This window comes from Paramisgurnus dabryanus, chromosome 17, assembly GCF_030506205.2.
Source record: "Paramisgurnus dabryanus chromosome 17, PD_genome_1.1, whole genome shotgun sequence".
Taxonomy (NCBI): domain Eukaryota; kingdom Metazoa; phylum Chordata; class Actinopteri; order Cypriniformes; family Cobitidae; genus Paramisgurnus; species Paramisgurnus dabryanus.
In genome coordinates, this window is record NC_133353.1 from 28,181,673 (window position 1) to 28,205,690 (window position 24,018).

The following is a 24,018-nucleotide window of genomic DNA, read 5'->3' on the forward strand; positions in this document are numbered from 1 at the left end:
AATTTATTTTCAATATCTACAATATATAGTATTTTGGATTGCCTGGGTAGCCCAAATACTGGATTTTCAGTAACATAACTAATTATAAACTAAAGTGAAAATCATTCAATTAAAAATGCACAATTAAACTGCAAGCATTATTTAAACTTTTTTTTTTTTTTTTATAAAAAAGTTGCGATTGGATGGGCTATGAATGTCACTGAATACACACTGGACTAATGACTGATAATATAATACCAGTGTAATATTATTATGTGCGAGGAACAGATGCTTGTATAATACAAAAGTGTTCAGTCATTTATTGACTAAAATGTATATTTTAAAACATTTCTACATTTTGTTATTAAAATTTTTTTTTTTTACCTTTGTATGACTTTATGTGGTCTACACCTCTCTGCTTAGAGCTACAGATAACATATCTGTATCATCCATAAAGACTCACTTACTGTCTATCACACACCAACAGATGAGGGTGGAGAAAATTAACAAATCAACTGAATATGTTTTTTACTTTTTTCATTTCACAAAGCACCAGAGAGAAGAACGGAAGACTTGAAAAATGAAAACAAAATTCAACAAGTCGAAACTAATATTTATATACTGTTAGAGGAAGGAAACAGATTTGGGGCAGAGTGCATTTCCATGCTCGGGTTCAGTCTTTAAAACACACACACACACACGCACGCACGCACGCACGCACACAGACACACAAAACGTACAGGTTTCATTATTGCTCCATTATTATAATTCAAGATAAATTTGTGAGGACCTTTTATAGATGCAATGGTTTATGTACTAAAACAATGATATTTACTATAGGCTACCCCTAAATCTAAACCACACAGAAAGATGATTAAGTGTAGTCAAAATTGAATGCACACGCACACAAAATAACTACACTATTTATTTCCTTTTCCTTCCTTCTAAGGTCAGAGATTTGTTTCCTCTTAGTAAAACTGAAATATCAGCTTCCTCAAACAGGACCACAGTCTCACAAGATATTTCTGTGCTCTGCTAAATTAATTTTGACTACATACAGGCCAAGAAAAAGCACAGCGAAAGGTATAAAGACAGATTTATTACATTGAAACGGTTTGTTAAAAGCAAATATTATACATGAGACAGAGACATTTTTAGATATTTTGCATAGAACATATTACCACAGGTAAAGATATGACCATACTGCTTTTATCTAAAACTTACCACATCTAAACATCCGACCTGTTTACCATCACACACTACCAGAAAATAAAATCACATCAATTTAATTAAAAAGTTAATAAAGTAATTTGGTACAAGGCTCAGCCTGAGCATACTCGCATGTGTCCCTGAGAGACCTTATATTTTTATACAGGAGCGTGTTAGCCCGTGTTAGCCACAGTAACAGTTCACATTCACTCTCTCAATAAAATGTTTGGTTAATGATTTCATCTTACTGTATGGTGTGCACACACCTTGTATCATAAGTTTTATATCATTACAAAATAATTCATTTATTTTGTTAAGTGGAAAAAGATGGTTAATTAGGGTTAAAAAGCACAAGCAGCAGCCGTATGTTTGAAGTTTCACGAAACCGACCCGGTTTGACGGCACGTCCTCACATGGTAGTATATTGGCCGAGAGCTTTCTTCAGCTTTTCCGCAATCTAGCCAAATAAATAGAGCAGGACATAATCACACATAGACTCCATACAATGTTTACAAAAAAATACACTATTTTGTTACTCACCGTCTCATAGAATTTCACCTGTTCTTCCAGGTAGAACTGCATCAGTCTGTTGTAATCATAGATACGGTTGCTATGGAAGTGATTCATCTCCGCTAAAGAAACAGATGGCAGGTCTAAAGTTACATGTGTGTGGCAAAGACAGGTACACGTATACATTTGCGACCCAGTATGTGAAATGTCATTTTTGTGTTTTCAACATAAAATCATCCTATACATAATGTGAAAATATAACATTGATATCTTTAAAGGGATAGTTCGGCCAAAAATGATATTGAACCCATGATTTACTCACCCCGAAGACGTCTGAGATGCATGTCCATCATTTTTCCTTCAGTTAATCAAATGTAAAGTTACGGGGTTCACGTCCTTCAAGTCCAAAAAATGTGCATCCATCGTTCACAAAAGAAATCCAAACGGCTCCACGATGATAAACAAAGGCCTTCTGTGCCGTTTTGTTGTAGAAATATCCACATTTAAAACTTTATAAAGGAAAATAACTAGCTTCCGGTAACGCCGCCATCTTAGTCGCGTCCACATTCAAGATGAGAGTGTATGCAGTTTACGGAGGTTTCTCTGATGCTGGTCTGTGCCCCCACCCTCCGAATTTGTCATTCGTTACTAAGAAAAGTGCGTACACTATGCTGATACTCTCTCCTGAATACAGAGGAGTTTAAGATGGCGGCGCTACCGGAAGCTAGTTAATTTCGTTTATAAAGTTTTCAATATGGATATTTCTACAACAACACCGTGTAGATTACCCTCAGGAGGCCTTTGTTTTTCATCCTGGAGCCATTTGGATTTCTTTGGGGAAGGATATATGCAAATTTTTTGGACTTGAATGAGCTGGACCCCGTAACTTTACTGTTTAGCAGCTGGAAGATATAAGACATTTTCTAAAATAACTGAAAATGTGTTGGTCTGAAAAATGATGGGCATATGCATCTCGGATGGCTTTGGGGTGAGTAAATCAACCGTTTAATATCATTTTTGGCAGAACATCCCTTTAATATTGACTGAGTATGGAATCCTTTGATCTTATTAAACGACTTAATCCTGGATTTCACATTTAATATGTACCTTGCAATGCGTAAGACATGGTGCTAAGATTCTTCTCCATCGTGTGCTTGTCTTGTTGGCTAATCTTGTTCAGTGCCACCAAATGGTCCGCTTCTTTAACTTTATCAATGGCAGCCTGAGGAATAATAAAAAGAAATGATCAGATAAAAACTACTGTAAAAAAATTGTTGAGTTGATTTGGCAAAAATAGTTGTGTCAACTAATATTTTTGAGCTAAATTAACTGAAATTATTAAAGGAAAACACCACAATTTTTTAATATTTTACTATGTTCTTACCCCAACTTCGACAAATTAATACATACATATGTTTTTTCAATGTGTGCACTTAATCTTTGTACAGCGCGTTGTGAATGTGTTAGCATTTAGCCTAGCACCATTCATTCCTTAGGATCCAAACGGGGTGAATTTTTATCCGCTTAAAAAAATTGCCACCTTTTATTATTGTGCCACCATACTTACTTGTGTAACTACTCATTCTTTAAATAGAGAAAACATGGAAGTGTTTAGTGACTTCTAAATTTATCTCTGTTTGGATCCTAAGAAATGAATGGGGCTAGGCTAAATGCTAACACATTCACTACGCGCTGTACAAAGAGTGCACGCATTGAAAAAGATAGGTATGTATTACTTTGTCTAAGTTGGGGTAAGAACATAATAAAATATTGAAAATCGGCAATGTTTTCCTTTAAGGCAACTGAGTAACTTACTTAATTTATTAAGTTGAACCAACTTTTTTTTACAGTGTAGAATGGTACAACAAACATACATTTTAAGCACTTTATATTTCCTTTTTGCTTTAACAACAGTGAAACCTGATTATTTATGTTATCCTATGAGATTTTTTTTGTGTGTGACTTGTTTCAATGTAGTCTCAGACGTTTGCACCCTTGTGTACATTGTCACAGACAATTTTATTAACAAGCATCCTTCTACAAACAACATGGAAACATTCATTGACAATACAAATGAGGTTAAAGATTTGTACCTTATGAACTCCTAACGTGTCAGGGAAACAGCCCAGTAGTCCCTTATATTCGTTGTTTGTTTCCATTAGGAAGTGTAGATCTTTTTTTGGCTTTTAAACAAAAAGCATCACCAAAATTAGTTTCTTGCTATATCAATAAACACGGGCTTAAACTCTAAAAACAGCAATCTGAATGGCATTATCGTTGGCCAGCCTTGATGGTAACAATTTTATCACATTTGGGAAATAGCTGCAGGATACAAAGATTTGGATGAGGGGAACTGCTAGAGTTCAAGTTAAATATTTCACATGAGGAAATATTGGATTTTTGTCACCTGTCCAGCAACAATCTCTGCTATTTCCTCATACGTCTTTCCTGTTGCAGTTAATGCCTCAGTAAGAGTCGATTCACCTTTAAATAAAGAAGAAGTTTGTATTTGTGATGCAAACAGTTTGATAATAATTAACTATAACAACTATAAGATATGTAACTTTAACTATATAATATGTATAACTTAGTAAATTTACTGCTATTGTAATAAAAGCTTTAGGCTCTTACTTGGGTATCCACTGTTGTTGAAAACTGAAGACATGTTCTGAAATGCTTTTCCTATCTGCCGATATTCCTTTTGCAATGCTGTAGATTTAAAAACAAGATTTCCTCAGTGGACAAACCTCCATACAGTATTCAATAATACATGAATAATATGTGACACAAAACCATAAGGGTCAAATTTTTTTAATTGAGATAATCTGAAACCTGAATAAATAAACTTTCCATTCATGTATGGAATACAAAATAAATCTGAGTATTTAGAAGATCGCCTTTTAAGTTGTCCAAATAAAGTCAAATAATATAAATGATAAATACAATTTGATATATTTATTGTAGGAAATGTATCAAAAATCTGGAACATGATAATCTTTACTTAAAGGCATTAAAGGCGGGGTGCAGGATTTTTGAGAAACGCTTAGGAAAAGGGAGTCGAGCCAAGTACCAAAACACGCTAGAGTACAGTAGCTAATCAGTAGTAAGGGGCGTGTCTACTAACCGACATCGTTGCCTGGGTAGCGTATGTGTGGGGCGGGTCTATCAAAAGAAGGTCCAGCTTTTATTGGGGTAGGGGCTTGTTTGTTTGGGTGATTTCAAATGTCAACATTGGCTTTCAGAGATCATGCACCCCACCTTTAAACCACCACCATACTCCAAAAATCAATTTCAGGACTTAACTGGCGTTAAAACATAAAATGGAAGATGACCGTGTAAATACGATTTTTTTTTTTACTGCGTGGAGTTACTGTTACTTACGGCCTGTACATCTCTTCCAATGAAGATTACCAACAGCCAGCAGCTCTTTAACACTGTTATCCATTGATCTAGCAAACTGACTGTACAATTCACACTTCTGTTCCCTACAATCACATCAAGAAGATACCACTCCGTTAACGAACAAATAAAATTATTCTTTTCCAAACAAAAACTTAAAATTAAAGGTGACATAGAATGATTAAACGGGGTATTTATCCTTGTTCTGTGATGTGACATGTACACAAAAATGTTTTGTTTGGGTCGGTAATGCCTTAGACGCTTCCTAAAAACCTCTCTCAGATAGCTCTATTACGGTGGGGGATTTTAAACAAGTGGTTTTGCACCTATTTGGCTCCCCCTACTGGCTTGACTTGCAATCTCATTACTGATTGGCTGACTTTGCTGCCACTCAAAAAATGTAGCCAATTATTTTAAAGTGGAGGCGCAGTGAGATGCCTGTGATGTCATAAGCATCAGTTTTTCAGATTGGGCGGTTTTCTGGCCAACATTTCTAAAAGAGGAATTTCTATAAGACTGAGATGTTTAGCATGTTTAGCACTTTTTGTATGTTTGTGTATGCGGGTAGACTACCATTATTCAACAAAGACAAGGTAAAGATGGTTTTTCATTCTCTGTCCCCTTTAAAGAAAAGAGGCAGTAAAAATTGGATTATTTGTAAAATAAAATAATATTAATTCAAGTGCCTCACACTTGAACTGGATCAAGCTCTGGAAGCTCTGGATCCATGATGGAGAAAATTTTCACACCCACAGTTTCATCTTTCTCTGCCTTCCGCTTTCCTAGTTTCCAATCCTGATCGAAAGAATACATAAAGTTAGTCATGATTCGACTTATGATGTCATAGCATAACATAACTGTTCACTTAGCCAAGTAAATATACAGCACAACATTACAAAACATTTCTCAAAGGATTTGTCATTTGCCTTTTTAAAGAAGAGATAGACAGAAGTTTACATTTTGGTATACATTGTGTGAATTTTTGTGTAAATGTGGAAAATTAAAATTTGTATTACCCAGTGGACAAATGTTTTAACAAAAAAAAACCTCAGCAAAGATATTATATACAAAAAGATTATGCACTGCTATAAAGTGCTGAAGGGATTAGGATATATAACTAGTTTTAAACAACATGCCTTACTAAAAACATTATGTGTGTGTATTTTGGGGCAAAACGAAAGACACTGATGTATTTTAAGATATGTCAGTGCAAGCTGTTTTCAGTTGGGAAGTTCCCTCGCTAAAAAGCCCATTTTTCCCATAGACTGGAATATCACAAAAAAATCAACTCTGTGTACAAAAGTTTACACAATTACACGTTTTGTCCAACAAGATGATCTTCACAGATGAACACAACTTTAATGAATTTTGAAGTATACTGTCTATTTCTAATAAACAAATTAAGACTTCAAAATTCATAAAACTTGTGTTCATCTGTGAAGATTAATTTATTTGTTGGACAAAACCTCTAAGTGTCAAAAACTTAAAGACTTAGGGGCAGTTTCTCGGAAAGGGATTAGACCAATCCTAGACTAAAATATATATATAAGGGGCAGTTTCCTGAAAAGGGATTAGACTAGTCCTAGACTAAAATAAATGTAAGAGCTGTCCAAACTGAAAACAACTTGGATCGACATATCTTAAAATACATCAGTGTTCTTTGTTTTGCCTCAAACTGAACACAAGTAATGTTTTTAGTGAGGCATGTTTATTAAAACAAGTTATACAGTATTTCCTAATTAAACTAAGGTAGGCCTAGTCCTGGCTTATGCTAATCCCTGTCCGGGAAACCACCCCTAAATGTCTAGTCCTAGACTAAAACATATATTTTAGTCTAGGACTAGTCTAATCCCTGTCCGAGAAATTGCCCCTAAGTCTTTAAGTTTTTAACACTTACAGGTTTTGTCCAAAAAGTTAATCTTCACACATGAACACAAGTTTTATGCAAGTCTTAATGCATTTATTAGAAAAACAAATGTAGACTTCAAAATTCATAAACATTCTGGGGATACCGAAGACTATTTTTCTATGGCTGAAAACACCTAGGTTAGGGGCCCTTTAAGAAACAAAATTTATGATAAAGTTGATGTTAATAAATTGTGACTTTATAGCTTGCAATTTTAGAGATATCAGTCTTTCCACATTCAAGTAGATGCGTGACTAAAATAACTGCCCAAAGGCGTTGCAAAGGTGGCTGCCTAGGGGCGCTTCTTCCCTAAAGGGTCTTTGAAAACGGTTATATTGGACTCATATTTAATCAAACCAAAAAAGTTTAAAGTGTTCCTGTAGCTTAATTGGTAGATCACTGCATTAGCAATGCAAAGGTCATGGGTTTTAGGGCCGAACGATACATCGAATTTTCATCGTCATTGCAATATAACTCACGAGATGAAGACATCGCAACAGACAGCCTTGACGCGATGAATGAAGGGAAAACGGTAAGCGCATGTAATATACGTTTGACCTATCACGTTTAGTCCTGAAGACATGCCCTGCGTCCCACACCGCATACTTCCATACTATATAGTAGGCGAAAAGCACTACTTCTCGTACTTTTTGCATACTATATAGTATGGAAGTAGGCAGTTTGGGATGCGTTGATTCACATATTGCGTCCTCAAGTTCATTATTTCAAATGTAGGCGCGCAGTATGTGCGCTCTGGAAGCGTCACGGTCGCGACTCGCACAAGGTGCGACGCGCTCGTTTTTCCAGGCTTTTCAAAAACATTTTAACTTTTCATAATGACACAAGCGCAGCGTGCAGATCATGTGACAATAACCTACATGTCTAGCGTTTTCCACGCGTTTTTAGGGGCAACATGTGAATGGCCCCTAAAACATGAAAAAATATAAAATATTTATCGCAACTCACATCGTCATCGCAACATTAAACAATGTCACCGCACATAGCAACTTTTGCTCACATCGTGCAGCCCTAATGGGTTGAGTTTTCAGGGAACACACATACTGATAAAAAATAACACTGAGTGCGTTTACATGCACAGTCTTACGCCGATTATGCTTAATAAACTGATAACACGTGGGGTCATGTAAACGCGTAAAGTGCTTTTCTTTAATCGGGGAAAGCCCATAAACAGCGTATGCAAAAACCGATCGGCACAGGTAGTTTTTTGCTCATTACGCCGATTTCGCATGGCATGTAAACACCTTAACCCGCTTTCTCACGGTTTTGTCCATGTGTGCATGTCTCCGCGTATGAAATATAAACGTCACACGCGGAAGTAAACGCAAGGTAACGCATAAAAGTCTCCGCTCGACTAAAGCAGTTGACAGAGAAACTGTGAAAATAAAAGCTCATGTTACATTTACAGGTTCTGCAGACACGATGAGAGATACAACAGTACAGCTTAAGACAGATATGCCGTCGGCTTTTTGATCGACTATTGTGTACTATAGGTGGTGACGTCACTGCCTGCGAGAAACCTGATAATTCTCCAAGTCCCATGTAAACGCAGTTGACTGCATAGCCGGCTTATTGATTTGCATGTAAACGCATGAAAACAGTTTTCTATAATAAGCAGATTTTTTATAGTTATCCGCTTATTCTGTGCATGTAAACGCACTCACTATAGGGCTTGAATGCACTGTTGAAGTCACTTTGGATAAAATTGTCTGCCTAACGTAAATAAAACAGAAAACAGTTGTTGAACAGGTTTACTGAACACACCAACATATTCCACTGAAATTCATGCTTATGTAGTAAATAAACAGAGAAATATTTTGTAACCACAACAGAGTCAAAAAGTCCCTGGGAAATTAACCTACAGTATAACTGGGTTACTTTAAGCGCATTAAGCTATGATTTTAAATGCACACATCACCTTTAATCTGACCTAATTGGATATTTTTTTATTCAACTTAATCTTGTGTTAAATGCAAGAATGTGCTGTGAATGTGCTGTATACTGTAATAGATAAACCAAATGTACCTTCTCATCTTTGTAGTTCAGGAAAAGTTGAAAAACTTCACTGTTTGAAATCACTGGATGTCGGCACATCCGAGACATCCAGCCCTGCAGCCGCTCCATGCGCATTTTGATAAATTCGTCTTCAAATCGGCCTAAACAAGAATGGAGGTCAGGTGTTAGTCTGCCAGTTTTGTGTCCAGCTGAAACATTTTGACACCTTTTTTAAGTCTTGGTCACCTGTAACTTGTTTGTCCGGCAGACTTGGGATGGGCAGAGCACAGGCAAACTTCTCCACCAGCCTCTCATACAACCAATCAAAGTGTTTGTATCTGTGATTGACAGGTCTGTTTGTAGTCTGAAAAAAGTGGTTGAACATTAAAATAAACCAAGAAATAACAAATATTATAATTTCAAGAGAGCAATTTATATAAACTTACATTAGGTGTGACTTGGTATTCGATGTAGCTCTTTAGACCGTACATTTTTGAACCCTTTTTGGGATCGGCCACCACACAGTCTAATTGAATTTGTGAGTACAACCAAACCGGACCCACCTCACCCGGCTGCAAATACAATTAAGAGCTAAAGTACTGTGCAATATTTTATCTGAGTAAAATACAACATTGTTGATGTTTAAAATCGTAAGTATAATTCATATATGTACTTACATATATTGGAAGTGTATCATTTCCTTTAGCTATGTGTTTTGTAAGTAAATAGACTTCTGGATTTGGGGTCTTGGAGAACCCAGGAAACCTACGAGAAAATTATGAAGTAAAACCTTTAAAATATTTGAACAATAACACATTTTTACCATAACTATAATTGGAAGTTTTAAAACTACGGCTTTTACTTGATTTTCATTGTGGGGTGAGCCCCACCCCGCTGCATGGTTCCACCTTCCTCTGTCTGAGTCCCACCGTAACCGGCTGTGGACTTTCCATCATCAGAATCATCATCCCATTCATCATCAAAGGAATAGACAGAACCTAAAAATCATAAAAACAATAGTCAACTAGAGATGCACTGATCGACCGACCAGAGACCAGTAACCGACCCGTCAGTCTCACGACATTCCGATTCCAGTTTTACCTTAGTAAACTTCAAATTCAAGGACCATTCAAGGACTTTCCAGGTCCAATAGCCTCAAATTCAAGGACTAACTGTGGGGACACATTTCAAGTGAGAGCATCGTGTTACCTTTTAAGATACATTGTTACAGTTCCCTTTTGAGGGAACTCGCGCTGTGTCACTGCGGTGACACTTTGGGGACGCCTCCAGGGGTAAGTGCATCTGAATGTGTATATCAAATTCAACCAATGGTGAGGCTTAATGACAAAAAGAGGGTGACGCGAGAGCCAGGAAGTATATCGCTATCTGAAATAATGCCAAAGACGGCACGCAGGAAGTGTAAGACAATTTCCTAAATAAGATAGCACCTCCCCAAAGGACACTGCATGGGGGCAAAGTGAGTGCGCGGGAAAAGCCACTCTCCACGATTCACAGTGGACTTCCCACTGAGACACGTTTGGGTTTCAAAGACACACCTTTAGGGTGTCATACATTTGTATTCTTTTCTCTAAAAGCAAACTGTATATGAAATGCTACATGCACAAAGAATCTAAAATCTGTATCTTATTTGTTTTCTATTGGAATGTCTCATTGCAAGTGGTTACAGGTCTCACCCATATAACAACAGAATTCAATGTTAAAGTATATGTGAAACTTCATTCAATGTTGATAGACACCTCCCTTTCTAAGCATAAACCAATCACCCACTGTATACAGATTAAGGACAGCCCTTAGTTTTACCAACAACCAATCAGTACCAAATTCCTATATGCTTTGTTCTCTGGTTATTTAAGGAGATGTGTAGAAGATTTAGGGGGACTTTCAATATCGAGAAATGCACCCCCATGATGCTGTCCTTGCACAGCATCATGTATTGTTATTTTACTTTGAGGAATCTGTAACCAGATCTTCATCTCATTACCAGGTATGCAATGGGTTTTCATTTGATTTTCGTATTCGAATTGGAATGTAAATTGGCTTCTGAATTATGTTTTACCTACCTGGTTAATAAATTGTGTTTGGATTATTCTGTGTTGCTACGAAAGTTATTGACATGATTAGTAAATTACGATGTATCCTTGTTACCGCAATGTCTGAAAATCAGGCTAGTATTACGGACCAAAATCCCAGACTAGATGGCATAGTAGTACATCAGCGGAGGATTTTGGAGATCCGACTAGCACTTGGCGTTAGTTTAAGTTAAATTAGATGCGTGGAGGCTAATTTCCTGTTTAGAGTAACAAGTAAATGTTGTCTGACCACTCTAAATCAGATGAGCCTCAGCCTCTGGTTATTTCAATATTAATCTATCTAAGTTGCATATTAAATTATGACGCGATTATACAAAGCTATCATTGGAGAAGACGGTCAGTTTGTTTTATGATAGTGGTCGTGAGCCTCTGGTTAGAAATAAATATTGTAATAATTAAGTTGCACCTCTATGGGGACTAAATAAAGTATGTTCAGAGATGAGCACGCGTAAAGGGCGGCCTTCTGAACATATGGTCTAACCTCTAGCAGCGACCAAGCCTGATTCGGTTGTGATCGTGGGCCCGCATGATTATTAAATATTAATAAACGGCCGGTGCGTGAGTCCAAAGCGACATGAGTAGCCGAATGAAAGGATGCAATAACAAGTAGGGCTAAACAAGAATAACCAAACATCCACCCAAATTCTGTAACTGTTAAAAGTAATTCTCAATCCGATTTATATTAACATTATCTTGGAGTCAGATAATAATAATACAAAATTGCATAATGCCAAAACGTCATCTGCAAGCGCCGGAAAAGACAGAACGCGCTATAATCCTCGTTTGGATTCCGCCGTTGGGCCAAACGGATGGATGGGGTCATATTTGGACCCTTACAGAAGTATGGAAAGGAAGACGCAGCGTCTTGTTCCCTTCTCAGGAAACAACAGTTACATATGTAACCCAAGACGTTTTCAAACATAACTATGCAAAAAAGCATTTTGGTATGAATCAACATTCGCATACAGAAGATATAAGCATTTAAAGCGAACAGTTTAGCACGTGTGCTTAAAAAGTCTAGAATTGTATGATATTATCCTACACTACACAGGGAATAATATAGTTTTTTTCCAGAAAACTCCTTGCATAAAATAGATTCAAGCACTTTCAATGACCTGTATCTATGCATGTATATTTTCAAAAACTTCCCAGGGCCTTAAATTGTTTCCCCCAGATTCACAAACTTTCAAGGATTTCAAGGAGCCGTGAGAACCCTGCAAGAAAAATGCAATCGGTGCATCTCTATTGTCAACATACAGCTGCATGCAATCAAATTCATTTAAAACAAAAAATTAGCATTTCTTAAAGGTACAGGAATGGTTTATTTCTAAGGGACAAAAAGAGGGTAAAAAATGATCAAAAGCTAAAACTGAATTTTTGTGACCACAAACATTTTACCTGAACAAAATTACGTAAATACGTATGCAGCTCATCCAACCCTATTCTGTTAAAAAGACAAAACTTTGGCTACAAACACAAACAGACGAAGCAATCATGTTAAGTTAAGGTCACACAGGAAAGCACATTTGTATTTAACTTTCACACCTAACAATAGACTTGTACCAGTCTGACTTTATTTTGTCTGAATTCTAGTCAGGCCAGTCTCACTTCGGAATATTAATGTTAATCATAAATGTGTATCAGAAAATAAAGATTATTCATACTGAAATCAGAACAGAGAAGCCAAAGAGGATATTGAGTAAACATGAATAGTTCCCTCACGTTTGTGAATTACTTCTACAACTAATATTAGACTACTTTAAAAACCCAAAGTACTTTTTATCAGTAGTACGCTAAAAGGCCCAGATTACATTAGGGAAGGTTTAAAGTTCAGACCACAGAACCCCGTTTATATGGCTAGCAGAGCAACATCCAATACATTTGTGTAAATGTATGTATATTTACATATAAATAAGGTGAACATGCATATCTTAAAGGGGACATTTCACAAGACTTTTTTAAGATGTAAAACAAATCTGTAGTGTTCCTAAAGTACGAATGTGAGGTTTTAGCTCAAAATACCATAGAGATAATTTATTATATCATGTTTAGATTATCACTTTGTATGTGTGAGCAGACATGTGCCGTTTTTGGGTGTGTCCTTTAAAATGCAAACAAGCTGATGAAATGCAAACACTGATCGGCATAAGGATGGTTTGCTGAAATTGAAACTGAATTGTGCTGTCAAATATTTTCTCTCTCTTTGCACCAAATGGCAGCTTGCAGAGAATGGTTTACCAAAACAAAGTTACTCAATTGATCTTTCTCACATTTTCTAGGTTCTCAGAAGCACTGAGGACCCAATTAATTCACTTAAACATGAAAAAGTCAGATTTTTATAACATGTCCCCTTTAAGGCTTTAACACACAAAGAAATCAAACTTAAGCAGATTTATTGAAATTGGGTATAATGGTAATAAACTACAATTACATGATAACAGACAAATCTTTATAAATGTTCTCTTACCACCATTATTTCCAGCTGGATCTTGTTCGGTGTAGTTCCAGTTGTCTGCAGAGCAGTTATTGGACCATGCTGTGGCAGTCAAAGCTTCATTTCCATTAACCCCCTAAATAAAAAGACCATTAAGAAATGTTTACTATAATTGAAACAAAGTAATTCTTTCACCCTACTCCCTTTTTTCTGTCAAGCAATCTCAAGACTACAATAGAGCAATTCTTGCCTGAATCTACCATACAATTTATGGAATTTATCAAAAGCACTGCTGTGTTATGGTATACATAGTTTAACCCCTCATATGCTACACCTCTTCCTTTAAGTTTCAGTCAACAAACCCAAAAGAGAGATCTTGACTGCACTGTAAAAATTTGACTACCTCTTACCACAACTCGTAACAAAAGTCTTGACTTTTGTAACAAACTTTTTACAGTAATAAAACTAATTGGACTCAAAAAATACAGAGCATTTTGTCATTATTTGCCTCACCCAAAATTATATTGGCCCATATCTGTGAGGCAAATAATGACAAATTGCTCTTGTATCGTTGAGATCATTTTTGTATATGGTCATGCTTTCGTGGCACATGGTGCATGCTTTCGTGCCCCCCCCCAAAGAAAATGTATGTAAACCTAAAATTTGAAATCAACAAAACATATTAAATTATTCAATGTATTGCTGTTGGTTAGTAGCCTTATTTTTTAGCCTGAGATTTAATTACACAGAATTTATGATAAAATTATTTATATATATATAAAAAAAATTGGCCCAGTTGGGAACCACTGCTGTAAAGGCATGGTCCTGCATTAAGAAATTGTAGAACTTTTGTGTACCTAGGTGTTTACTACCAAATTTTAAGAACAAATGGTGCAGGAGAATTTAAAAAAAGTTTTTTTCTAAAAAGCTAAATTTAAAGGACAAGTTCGGTATTTTACACTTAAAGCCCTGTTTTCAGATTGTTTATGATGAAATAGAATGGTTTTGACTGAAATTTCGACATATGCGGCTGCCCCGAGAATTTAGTGGTGTTTGGGTTTCACCTCCCACCTTTACAATGGGTTTAATGGTGCACTGGAACAATCCTTCCTAAAATGCATTAAACTTTCGTTTACAAAGACGTGAAACTCACCGAGTGGTCAAGGGTGTTCACTGATATGCTCACACAAAAATCGCTGCAAAATACGCATTCCAACAGGTTTTATCGTGGTTTTCGCCAACTCCATTGACTTGTATTAGATGTCCTGTAAGGGAACGGTATTACTCCGCGCCGGGAACTTTGTTTCTATTCTTGCAATTGGCAAAGGCGGATTAGCGCCACCACCTGGGCTGGAGTGTCTATTATTCAAGCTCTAAGCGGAAGAATATACGGGTGTGAGTCGTTTGGAAAAATAGGTCCACAAGTTAACAACGAATGCTAAAACAGCTGTTGGAAAGCATCTTTTGCAGCGATTTTTGTGTGAGCATATCAGTGAACACCCCTGACCACTCGGTGAGTTTCACGTCTTTGTAAACGAAAGTTTAATGCATTTTAGGAAGGATTGTTCCAGTGCACCATTAAACCCATTGTAGAGGTGTGAGGTGAAACACAAACACGCGAAAATTCTCAGGGCAGCCGCATATGTTGAAATTTCAGTCAAAACCATTCTATTTCACCATAAACAATCTGAAAACAGGGCTTTAAGTGTAAAATACCGAACTTGTCCTTTAAATTGAGATAAACATGAACCCAGAAATTCATGGAAACGAATTTTGATTCAAGCCCAGCTTATTACAAAGATCCTGATCAAAATATAAACAAGCCCACCTAGTCAGGCTGATCCCATTGGGCTTGCCTGAGTAGCAGGTGGGATTTTGGACCATCCCACTTAGTTTGCTTCGACTTTCCCTTACAAATGCAACAGGGTTCCAGCACTTCGGGCCTTGACCCCTACAAAATATGGTACTCAAAAACTTGACCATTTAGAAAAGAACTAGTTGTGCTTTAGTCTAAAGGCTCTAAAGTTTGTTTCTGTCCATTAGTCTTCCACCTAATGGCCAATTCCATCAATACACCTGACCTTGATGCTATTAAAGACTAACTCACAGCCATGCAAGACCATTTTTGCTCCCAGCTTCACCTATTTTTCCTGAACATAACATTGCTCATGTTTATCATCATTAGTGATTTAGTCTTGTATATGCCCCCCAAAATGTGACTGAGTCATCAGTCACTAATGGAAACGTTAGACCATTTGTTGTTCAATCTTCCCGCAAGTGTGCTTTGCTAAAGAAAACACTTGACCAGTTTCCACGCTTTGAGATAAATGCAGTATATGGCAGTGAAATGTACAGTGAAATGCCTTATACTGTGCAGGTCAGAAAAAAATTAAGAGACAACCCAATTTTTTTATTAAAGTTCATAATAGTTTCAAATGTTTTACATGTATTTGATGAAATAACCCTGAATCTTAATCACTACTTAAATCTTTCACATTGCTGTTGGGTGACTTTATCTCACTACTGATGTACAGAATGGGCTTTATGCACTCTTTCTGCATTAAAAGTCAGTCAGTTTTCCCTTTATAGCAACTATGGCTTTTTCACTCGGTTGCCTCAAGATATGGTTACGGTAACTTGAGTCAAATTATCCAAACACTGTGTCATACATCGACAGAGAAGGGCTTTAAGTTATACATTTCGAGCTACATCCACAATTATGAAGGTAAGATCTTTACTGCATATTCTCGGTCTGTCTGCTATTTGTGGCTAGAAGGGATACAACTATGGCCAAAATCTTTCCTACCCCTAAACCTAACCTTAAACGCAACGTTTTATGAAATTTAGGCCGTAGCTGTATCCGATCTAGCCAGAACCACTGTTTTTCATTCTAATTCTACCCCAAACCTAACCCTTAACCCAAGATCTCACAAGATTTAACTGTAGCTGTATCCCCTCTAGCCAGAACCCCATCTACTGTTATGTCAATCACACACCCCACTGTCAATTTCAATTTTAAATAAATATTTAAGCACATGAGTGGTAAACAGGGCTACTAATCAATGAGAAAAAAAACAAAAAGTCTGACAGTTTTAACGTAAGGGAAAATTATCAAGGTTCAGTGAGTATAGTTGACTGAAATTTTTGTTTTCTTACTAGACATGTTTTTACCATTATTGCTTGGTAAAAATAAATCACCTCAGCGCTATGATAGCAGAAGAAGTGGCTTAGCTGTCTGGATTTTTAGCGGAAGAACGTCATCACCTGTGTGTGCTTATGGCCCATTAGACACTGGAATGGAAATGACTTGGAAAATTTGGAGTGGTCTCTTAATTGTGAACCTGCTTGTAAAACCCAGGTAGTCATTTTTGTGATTTATTGTTTTCTACATAAAATCATCCTACATAATGTAAAAAATATTTTGTGAAAATATAACATTGATATCTTTAATATTGACGGAGTAAGTTCATGGCAAAGATTGGAATTAAAATGAAATGAATGAGTGAAATCAATCTTTGATGTTCCTAATCTCATAATTAAACTATAGCTGGGTTTTCATCCAAACGTGAAGCGAATCTTTTAAAAATTGGCAAAAAAAGAAAAACACACAAATGTGAATTAGGTGCGTTCCTATCAAGTTGTTCGATGGGACGGTGGTATTATTGGTAACCTAGTAACCAACAGTAAACAAAACAAGGCAACCGTGGAAAATGGAGACAGGACTGCATGTAGTCACGATGGGGAGTTATAAATTTACTAGCAGTGCAGCTTGTAATTGCCAAACTGAATGCTGTGCAAAGATGAATGAATGCAGCATTTTTGATGCAGGCACTAGCAGTAAGAGCCTTAAGACGATGTTGAATCCCATATATGGTAAAGGCAACGACAGCGGAAACAGCTAGATTGGCAGAGTCCTGTGCAGAGCCTTATACGGCCTGTGAGTATAATGTTTGCTACGTCAAAATGTATTGTGTAAATGTGTTTCCATCTCACATTATTCACATTTAAGGGCTCGTTATAGTTGTGCGTAGGTCCTACGGCGTAGCCGCGATAGCGTATGTTCCGCGTCGGTTTTCATTTATACTTTTGCGTCGTCGTCCGCGTCGACGTGCAAACACACGCGCAGACCGCTGGTAAGCAGTAACCACGCATGTAACCACAGTAGCAGCGCGACCATCAAAGAAGAAGCAGCTTGGCAAGTTAACCCACAACCGAAGAAGAAACAGCAACTTTTGTATAATTTGAGAAGACCAGCAATGATGGAAGTAAATAAACAACGACTTTTGTTGCAGTTTGAGTTAAATCACTCCTCAACTTGGCTCATCTTTGTTTTCACCGTCGCAAATGGAAATACCTACGACACAGTTTTTTTACCTGACGGGAGGGGTTCTGGTGAACCAATCACAGCGCTTGCGGTCCGCGTAGAACTGACGCGCTGTTAAAAATTTTGCGAGGTGCACGTCAGGCTACGCAGAGCTACGCACAGGCTATGGATAGCCTACTTACGCACGACTATAAATCGGGCTTAACTCTTTTTCATATAATTCAAACACCACCTCAAGCGAGCGTAAAAACGTTTTTTGCGAATTAAGGGATTTTTATTAGAAATTTTGCATTTCCATCACTCATTTTTAAGGCTGGGACGATTAATTGTGCAAATGCGTGTTTTCTGAATGAATAAATTTTTATGAATTACGGTGATGACGCAAATGCCGCCACATCCAAAAGCCAGAGGGCGCTCTTTTGCAGAGACTCCATTTGTGCCACAGAAGAAGAACCATTACAAACGCTATTCCAAGAAATGTCTATAAGCATATTTGCATGGCTGTTCTTCAAATAGTTACATTATTTTCATGATAATAAAGAATATTTTGAATGATTGTGTATGATGAGAGTTGCCTTTTTAAATGCACGTTGTAAACGACTCCGACTTGTAATGATTTTAGATTGATAAGGACTTGATAATTACTGATCAAAGACCCGTAGTACACGCACAAGCTGCGCGTGAAGCACAGAATCGGAGTCTTGCGATTCAGAATCGATTTCAGGCAGTTATTTTTAAAGGCGCTCTAAGCGAATCTGTGTGACGTCACTTCTTGTTGATGTTCGAGGTGTTGTCAAACAAAACGGAGCGTCGCTAGTTTTTGATACACTTTAGCTATGATTTGAACTTAGATAATCTACTTGTTATTTATTTAGCTTGTTTTCAGAAATAAACTACTCGATAAGGACTCTTTTGTTATTGATTCTTTACATAAGTTTAACGGAAGTAACGTTTGTTCCACAAAAGCTGTTTGTTTATGTTGTTACTGTGAAAACCATCTATATTTAAAAAAGAAAGTGTAAATGTTTTCATAGATATATATTACGTAGTTTGCAATTGAAAGTGAAGTATATAACAGATATTTATTCATGTTATGTTATAATCTCGTTGCATTTTAATGACATTTAAAGGAATCCATGTACACCACAATTTAAGACTTTTAATGTACAATAATAGTATAGAGCACTAATTTAAATTTAAAACTATACTGCACAGATTACATCTTTGCATATTTTGGATTCTCTCATCTGAATTAATTTCTGAAAGAGACTTTTTGGCTGCTTTTCCTTCACTGATTGAACTCGTCCATTTAAAAAAATCAATACAATTTTAGTTTTATAAAGAAATCAATGCATAGCAAAATTTTAATTTAGCTGCAAAACCAATTTCAAGCATTTAAGTATACAATAAAAAAAACAATGCTTTTAAGATCATGAGAAACATAAATTCAGTGAAGTGTATCCAGGCTTGACTGGCAGAGTATTTCTAGTTTAAATAGATGCTTATCAGACTGATTGCATTTTTGCTCAAATTCTGCCAAAAATTCTCGATTTGCATCTGTTGAACCTGCCCAAGCTTAATAGTGAGTATAGATTTCACTTCTCATCTTTACGCAGACTGGCAGCTAACAGCCGAACAATCAAATGTTATTACATGCATGCTGATGGAAAAGCACGGACAAAGTGTGGACATCTAAGAGAAAAAGCATGATAAGAGTCTGGTCCTCGTGCTCAATGTCTAAATCTATAATGAGGCCCATTTACTCTCATTCTCCTGCTAACCCAGGAAATGGATTTCAACTGTGGATGACACATAGGGCCTTTGTGCAATTTCTGCACAGCACTGATTAAATGAATGCAGATTTATAGTAAAAGGTAGCAAGGAAACGGCAGAAGAAAAACTGAGATTTAAATAGCGGGCTTTGTTGGTAGTAAACACTAGCTAATTTTAGTGAAGGCTGATTTACATTTCTTTAGAGTAACATGGGAGATATACTACATTTTAAAACTATATTTGGACTAGAAACTTATGCATGTTTACCACATTTCTACAAGAATAGGGGTACTGCAAATAGTTTGAATTTATGGTGGTACCTGCGTATTTGCTGAGCTGTTGTTGTGACCAGGATTGTAAGCATTGTTGTACTGCGTCGTCGCTGCATTTGAGGAACTAGGGTTGAGCTGCAAACACAATAATATATTTTTAGAAAACTATATATTTAAATGTACATATAGGACACATTAACATCTGTGTGAATGACAATGTGAAATATTGGGCATTTTGGTTATATTCCTAACATTTCCCCATGTACATTTCCATAACTTCCTATTATAAAATAATTACAGTAGCATCGATACACCTGTCAGTTGTTGTTTTAAAACTGAACATGCATCAACAAAGAGCTAATGGTTAATCTTGTTAACTATGATACAGTGCAAATAACGTGGGAATAATCTTCATTTGTTAGCAAAAGTAAATATGTAAAAAACTGATGAGTACAAACATTATTCACTAATTCACTAAATTACATTATGAATTAGGGCTGCATGATATTGAAGAAGAATGCATTATAATAGTTTAATTACTTAATGTTGCGATATGCAACACAATAATACTTTTTTTTAAGTTTGTAAAATCCTTTGAATTATTTTTTAATAATGCACACCCGCAGTGTAACGGCACACAGCTTCACATTGCAACCTTGGGTGTGCATTATTTTTGAATAATTCAACAGCCCATAGTCAATTGTTCCTTACAAAAAACATCTTTCACATTCATTTTTGGAAAAGAAAGCATCGCTCTCTCTATCACCAGACTCTCTGCTGTCTGCACCGACTCAAAAACTTTGAATATATATAACTTTTTGGAGTATTAGAGTCATGCAGTTATTGCATACCATTGAGATGTGCATATTGTGGGGATATTAATATACGGATTACAGAATTACAGAAATGTTTCAAGACAATGCTTATTCATTTCTTAGAAAGAACTACAACCTCTGCTCACCGGTGCGGTGCACCAGCCAGATGTTTCCTTTAATTTGATCTTTCCCCTCCCTTGGGTACTAAAAATGAACCCACACTTTTTAGTTTTATCTAATGGTGGAAAATGTTGAACTTTTTTTAAACCAAGTGGATGACCACTCAGTATTTTACCTCAATATAATCTTCTGGAACCAGGCCTACGTCTCCTCTGGAGTTTCGGGCTTCTACCCAGCCACCTCCAACATTCTACACAATATAATGCAAATAGCAATACAGCTTAGACAGACAGATTTTAAGATTTAATGAAAAATATTAGGGATGGGTTTACTTACCTGGTTAGTGATGGTGAGTACTTCACCCTCTTGAACAGAAAGCTCATTGTTGCCAGGCTCGGCGGTGAAGTCATACAATACCTGGGCCTGCACACAAAGCCCAAAGCAAACATATGGGTAACATCTACCAAATGCATGAATATTTCAGCGTGACATGGAAAACAATTTCATGTCCTGTGTTACGAAACTGTATTTTGCTAAGTACGTATATGGGTGATTCTCGCGGAATTAGACTTATGAGGTGTCATGAAACATTTTGATAAAAAAGTGAATGCAAAGTAAGAGTATCAAATTAAAAAGCATACATTTAGAAACATCTCTTCACGTACTATTTTGCACATGATTTCAAATGACATCATACACATCAATTTTGTTGTTTTTTCAACATTTTGGGGAAAAGTTTTAGTTACCGCAACGTGTCCATGACTGGATTTGGGTTCTTTGACATGGAAATATTTATAATTAAAAAATGTAAAAAATAAAAAGCTTCAGTGCATGTTATACTATGAATATTTACAGTAAAAAAAAAACATGTGGTATTTGGTGATTATTGGTAAATATAGAGACAATAATAAGGAATATAAATGTGTCCAAGAAACATTTTCTAATACGCCGCAACAATTTTCAACCATTGTTTAAGCCCTCAATGAACTAACATAAAAAATTGTTTGAAGGGATAGATTGACTCTGACACTCAAGATGGCTACGAGGTAAGCAGTTCTTATTTTTTCTCTCCAGATAAAAGTAGAAATTTTGTTTGTCATAGTACCTAGACAACTTTTTAGTTCTCATTACCGAAACATGAGTTTGTAAATGCATATATTTAATGTAATAATATATCATGTTGCGGTAATGATCATTTTTTATAAGACTTAAATAATTCTTTAGGAAATATTTTTTAAATCCTCTAAAATAATGGTTATAAATTCAGACCTTAATCTTATATGTCCAAAAAAAAATTGGCTTCAAGGGCTTTTTAAAAAATCTGATGCTGGACACCTTTTAACTCTGGATTTCGTGAGAATCACCCATGTATGCTTGAATTCAGTCCTTGGTAAATGCATAAACACACAAACATTATGTCAAATTGTAAGACAACATTAAGCAAATACAAATCATCCTGTTAATGCGTTAACTATAGTTTCCAAATGACGATAATACAACCTACATAAATTGCAACCCATTTATCAACAGCAATGTCACAGCTCCAAAAAGTTACACATAAACCACATACGAGGGCTTATTTAAATAACAAGCAACTAAACAACCAGGCCACGTTGACCAAAAACCAACCAAACTGGTTTTCTAGGTCAAACTTCTGACCCAAGATCCTATTCAATATTTAGCCTGCTAACTGTTTATCCACATTAAAATATGTTTACTAGAATGATAATGCTGACAATACATTTTACAGACTATCAGTGAATGACAAGTTCCCTTGGGTCTGTTCCTAACAGGATGCGCCCTGTTCCTGCTCAAAACAGCTGGGCCAAGACATAGGAGATGAAAAATATCCCCAAACCAAGTGACAGCATTCTTGTGTGTAAAATAAATCTACAAGATCCCACTAAGAATTAAATAATCCATACTTGCTGTCTAAATAGGGAGCATGGTAGTTTTTGAGACACAGCCATTGTATATTATTAACTTTCCACTAAAAATATTTTAATAACAGATATTTTCAAATACGTTGAGACAGGCCGCGACTACAACATACAGTAATATTTACAAGAATTAACAGCATTTTGTATCATTGTGCAGGTTGGCAAGCTGTCAGTGTCCCGTTTGCGTATTAGAAACGGTTTTTGCAAACAGTGTATCGCAGTGTAAACATGACGTTATACTCAAAGTCACAAGATCAACGAAATTATGTTTAATGTTGATAAAACTTACATACACGATTCCACAGTACTGCATACGCCTTGCCTATAATTTACATTTATATTTCTGCTGTAAGGTTACAGGTTGTTTTTGTAAGTTCTGAAACAGTAAAATAAATACACTTAACTAACGTTAGCTGCACAAGGTGGATTTAATCGATCCATCGCTGTCTTGGTATAACGTTACAGTATATGAGTAAATGCATTAGTTAATACCGATATGTTAAAGACTTACCTTCCCTGCCATCGTGGTATCAATTATTTAATCGCCATTGACATGCGACATCGACAAACGTTGTATAAAAACCCTTTCTGTCCCTTAACGGCGAGAATTACGCGTTGGTTTTGCGGGCTAGGTTATGTAGCAATGCGCGCTATTAGCGAAACATCGCTCGATAAAACCCTGTTATCACCATAAAACCCGATGGGCGTTAGAAATATAGACGTCTTGTCCTCTTTCCCCACACAGACCCGGAAAACTTCAGAAAATTGGCCGAGAAATGACTTATCGAGATGCCAGAGGCTCTTCCTTCAGCTCCCACACACCGCCCTGCTAAGCATGTAAACAAGAGTTGGGACTCGCTCGGCACAATGAAACACCACATATCATGTTTCTTTACTTTTTGTGTAAAACACATCAGGGGTTTAAAATAATTTTAGGGAATATGTTGTTTATTTTAAGTTGTGTTTTTGGGGGATTTATCAATAAGCATCGTTGATTTTGTGTGATGTTTACGCGTGTCAATGCAGGTTTGCTTAAGAACAGGATTTCCCAAAGGCGGTTCACTACAGGTGACACTCACTACAGGTGCAATGCATGTACAGTACGTGTGGGTGAATCAAAAAACAAACGTATGGGAGGAAAATATGTGCACAACCACAATGAGGTAAGATTGCCATCTACTGGACTTGAAAGGCAAATGGGGCGTTGAATTAT

At 36.5% G+C, this 24,018-nt stretch overlaps 1 protein-coding gene across 2 annotated transcripts; it reads right to left on the bottom strand.

The window, feature by feature from the left end:
- Positions 1 to 1,058: 1,058 nt before the first annotated feature.
- Positions 1,059 to 23,635, bottom strand: snx9a (sorting nexin 9a). Of its 2 annotated transcripts, none has more exons than XM_073812289.1 (18): positions 23,495 to 23,635; positions 21,202 to 21,288; positions 21,041 to 21,115; positions 19,979 to 20,065; positions 13,595 to 13,697; positions 9,879 to 10,014; positions 9,694 to 9,781; positions 9,463 to 9,588; positions 9,263 to 9,380; positions 9,047 to 9,177; positions 5,789 to 5,892; positions 5,080 to 5,183; positions 4,330 to 4,407; positions 4,106 to 4,182; positions 3,792 to 3,881; positions 2,806 to 2,920; positions 1,729 to 1,820; positions 1,059 to 1,645 (listed from the first exon to the last, which is right to left on the bottom strand). In XM_073812289.1, exons 1-18 carry the CDS (start codon positions 23,495 to 23,497, stop codon positions 1,598 to 1,600), a joined length of 1,662 nt encoding a protein of 553 aa, XP_073668390.1. In that variant the 5' UTR covers positions 23,498 to 23,635; the 3' UTR covers positions 1,059 to 1,597. The 2 variants fall into 2 exon arrangements, with proteins under 2 accessions (XP_073668390.1, XP_065144490.2); XM_065288418.2 differs by having other exon boundaries at positions 23,317 to 23,620.
- Between the last annotated feature and the right edge of the window lie 383 nt (positions 23,636 to 24,018).

Excerpts from the sequence above, each read along its gene's own strand:
- snx9a (XM_065288418.2), bottom strand. Across the intron at positions 5,184-5,788 it reads GAGCTTGATCCAGTTCAAGT|GGAACAGAAGTGTGAATTGT; the intron begins GTGAGGCACTTG and ends ATGTGATTGTAG. Across the intron at positions 3,882-4,105 it reads CAGAGATTGTTGCTGGACAG|CCAAAAAAAGATCTACACTT; the intron begins GTGACAAAAATC and ends TTTGTTTAAAAG.